We start from the raw sequence: 2,979 nt of genomic DNA, 5'->3' as shown, positions 1-2,979 counted from the left end.
CTGTGATTTATTTAGATTCAAGGCACACTTACCCAGCAAGGCTACCACAGCATTCTGCAGCAATACGCCATCCCATCTGGTTTGGGCTTAGTGGGACTATCATTTTTTTTTTAACAGCACAATGACCCAACACACCTCCAGGCTGTGTAAGGGCTATTTTACCAAGAAGGAGAGTGATGAAGTGCTGCATCAGATGACCTGGCCTCCACAACTCCCGATCTCAACCCAATTGAGATGGTTTGGGATGAGTCGGATGGCAGAGTGAAGGAAAAGCAGCCAACAAGTGCTTGGCATATGTGGGAATTCCTTCAAGACTGTTGGAAAAGCATTCCAGGTGAAGCTGGTTGAGAGAATGCCAAGAGTGTGCAAAGCTGTCATCAAGGCAAAGGGTGGCTATTTGAAGAATCTCAAATATAAAATATATTTTGATTTGTTTAACACTTTTTTGGTTACTACATGATTCCATATGTGTTATTTCATAGTTTTGATGCCTTCACTATTAGTCTACAATGTAGAAAATAGTAAAAGTAAAGAAAAAACCCTTGAATGAGTAGGTGTGTCCAAACTTTAGACTGGTACTGTAAATACAGTGCTATGAAAAAGTATTTGCCCCCTTTCTAATTTTCTCTACTTTTGCATATTTGTGATACTGAATGTTATCAGATCTTCAACCAAAACCTAATATTAGATAAAGGGAACATAAGTGAACAAATAACACAACAATTACATATTTACTTCATTTATTTCATAAACAAAGTTATGCAACACCCAATGCCCCTGTGTGAAAAAGTAATTGTCCCCTTACACTCAATAACTGGTTGTGCCACCTTTAGCTGCAATGACTCCAACTAAATGCTTCCTGTAGTTGTTGATCAGTCTCTCACGTCGCTGTGGTTCAACCACACGGTCAGACAGTAAGTGACTCGACCACAGAGGGAGACACAAGTGTTACAAGCTCCTGTGAGAATCAAAACGTGTTTACTTGACCTATTTTAATCCATTGAAATAAAATGACTAGACCCTCCATTCAAGTCAATTGTATTTCTATGTTTCAGACCCCTATACCTACTAGACATGAGCCTTGACTCAGCTCCCATCACCCCATTTGTCTCCATACAGATGAGTGTCCAGGAGTATGAAATGATCGCAGAGGAGGACGAGAAGTGCCTGCGCAAGTACCGCAAGCAGTGCATGAAGGAGATGCACGAGCGCCTCAGCTTTGGGCCTAAGTTCGACAGCGTGGTGGAGTTGGAAAGCGCCAAGGCCTTCCTGGAGGTCATTGAGAAGGAGCACCGGCTCACCCTGGTGATCGTCCACATCTACGAGGACGGGGTCAAAGGTTGCGAGGCGCTCAACTCCTGCTTGGACTGCCTGGCCACCGAGTACCCCAGCATCAAGTTCTGCCGCATCCAGGCGGCTGCAACGGGCGCCGGCGAGCGCTTCTCAGACGACGTGCTGCCCACCATTCTGGTGTACAAGGCAGGCGAGCTGCTAGGGAACTTGCTGTCCATGACACAGCACCTCAGCGAGGAGTTCTTCGCCACCGATATTGAGGGGTTCCTCAGCGAGTACAGCCTCCTGCCCGAGAAGGAGTTTGCGGCCTGTCCTGATGAGGAGGAGGCAGGTGTGGAGGTGGAGTAAGGGGCTTAGTAGGGGGTCAGTGACAGTCAGTGCACATTTCTGGAACTATTAGCCTACTAGGCTACTGTAAATGCTATCTTTTTAACAGTATCCACTATCCAGTCAAGGACGTTTCAGTTTCACAGGCAGTGTCCATTAACATCGGCAAAGCTACAGATTTCAGACATCAGCTCAATATGTGTGTAACACCATACATTTTAGTCATTTAGCAGACGCTCTTATCCAGAGCGACTTACAGGAGCAATTAGGGTTAAGTGCCTTGCTTAAGGGCACATCGACAGATTTTTCACCTAGTCAGCTCGGGGATTAGAACCAGCGACCTTTCGGTTACTGTCACAACGCTCTTACCCACTAAGCTACCTGCCGCCCCTATAAAATGCTTTCCTTCTCTTTTTGTGTTGTCCATTGTATTGGTGTGTGATTGATAAGTGGATGATATTGCAATCTTTGTAAAAGGTTGTATTGGCGTCACAGTATATGATCCTGCAGTTGGAGCAATGAACCCCCTTTTTAGGGCTTGGGCTTGTTTATCATTATTGACCCAATGTCATTGCATTTTGTGCTATATTTTCATAATGTTTGAAATCAAAAGGGTTCAAGTATTAACCCCCAGTCAGTCATTAAAAGCAGTATTTCCCCATGAAGGTGTTGGTCGGTTTCTCTGTCTAATTGTTATAACACTATTAACAAGCCTATAAGGAAATGAATCGTTTTTTTTGGATAAATGCTGAAAATAAGGTCTGTGGTAAACACAGGCTTAGGAGATCTTATACGGTTTGTTCTATGAGATAATCTTCATCAGCTAATGTACCTGAAGCATTTATATCATCAAAACAAGCACATAAAGCACATAAAAGGTCTTGTTAACTGACTGATATTATCTCACAGAACAAAACGTTTTAAATACTGTATTCTAAGCCTGTGTTAACCTCAAACCTTATTTTCGACATTTATCCCAAAACCCCATTCTTTCCCCATTCATTTCCCCCATAGGAATGGCTGAACGAACCAGAGGTAACTCATTTCTGGTTTTTAGGACTACAAGCTGGCGAGCTCTATACCAAGCATAACCATACAAGACCATACTGTAGGCCTAGGTCATTGCAAAACTCCTGTTTTGAATACCAATGCTCTGAGCACTTCTGATGCATTTCTGTTGTTCGTTGTGTGAGGAGTGGTCCAATACACATGGTTGGCATGAGGCGTGGGTGGCATGAGGTAACATGTCAGGACAGAGTGGAACGTTTGTTGTTGGCACACATAAGAATATCTTATGATGGATGAATGAACTGAAAATAACAATTAACAGGTCCATTTTCCCCATTATAATTAATAATA

General features: G+C 43.2%; 1 protein-coding gene across 1 annotated transcript; it reads left to right on the top strand.

Moving 5' to 3' along the window:
* Positions 1-951: 951 nt before the first annotated feature.
* LOC121581479 (phosducin-like) lies at positions 952-1,708 on the top strand. Its single transcript, XM_041896975.2, has one exon. It carries the CDS (start codon positions 1,075-1,077, stop codon positions 1,639-1,641), a length of 567 nt encoding a protein of 188 aa, XP_041752909.2. The 5' UTR covers positions 952-1,074; the 3' UTR covers positions 1,642-1,708.
* Positions 1,709-2,979: the final 1,271 nt, after the last annotated feature.

Source organism: Coregonus clupeaformis, chromosome 14 (genome assembly GCF_020615455.1).
Source record: "Coregonus clupeaformis isolate EN_2021a chromosome 14, ASM2061545v1, whole genome shotgun sequence".
NCBI classification, from domain to species: Eukaryota; Metazoa; Chordata; class Actinopteri; order Salmoniformes; family Salmonidae; genus Coregonus; species Coregonus clupeaformis.
Note: the sequence above shows the minus strand (reverse complement) of the source record. Positions and strands in the feature narration are given on the sequence as shown.

Coding starts and splice junctions, on each gene's coding strand:
- LOC121581479 (XM_041896975.2), top strand. CDS start 1,075: ATGAGCCTTGACTCAGCTCCCATCACCCCATTTGTCTCCATACAGATG.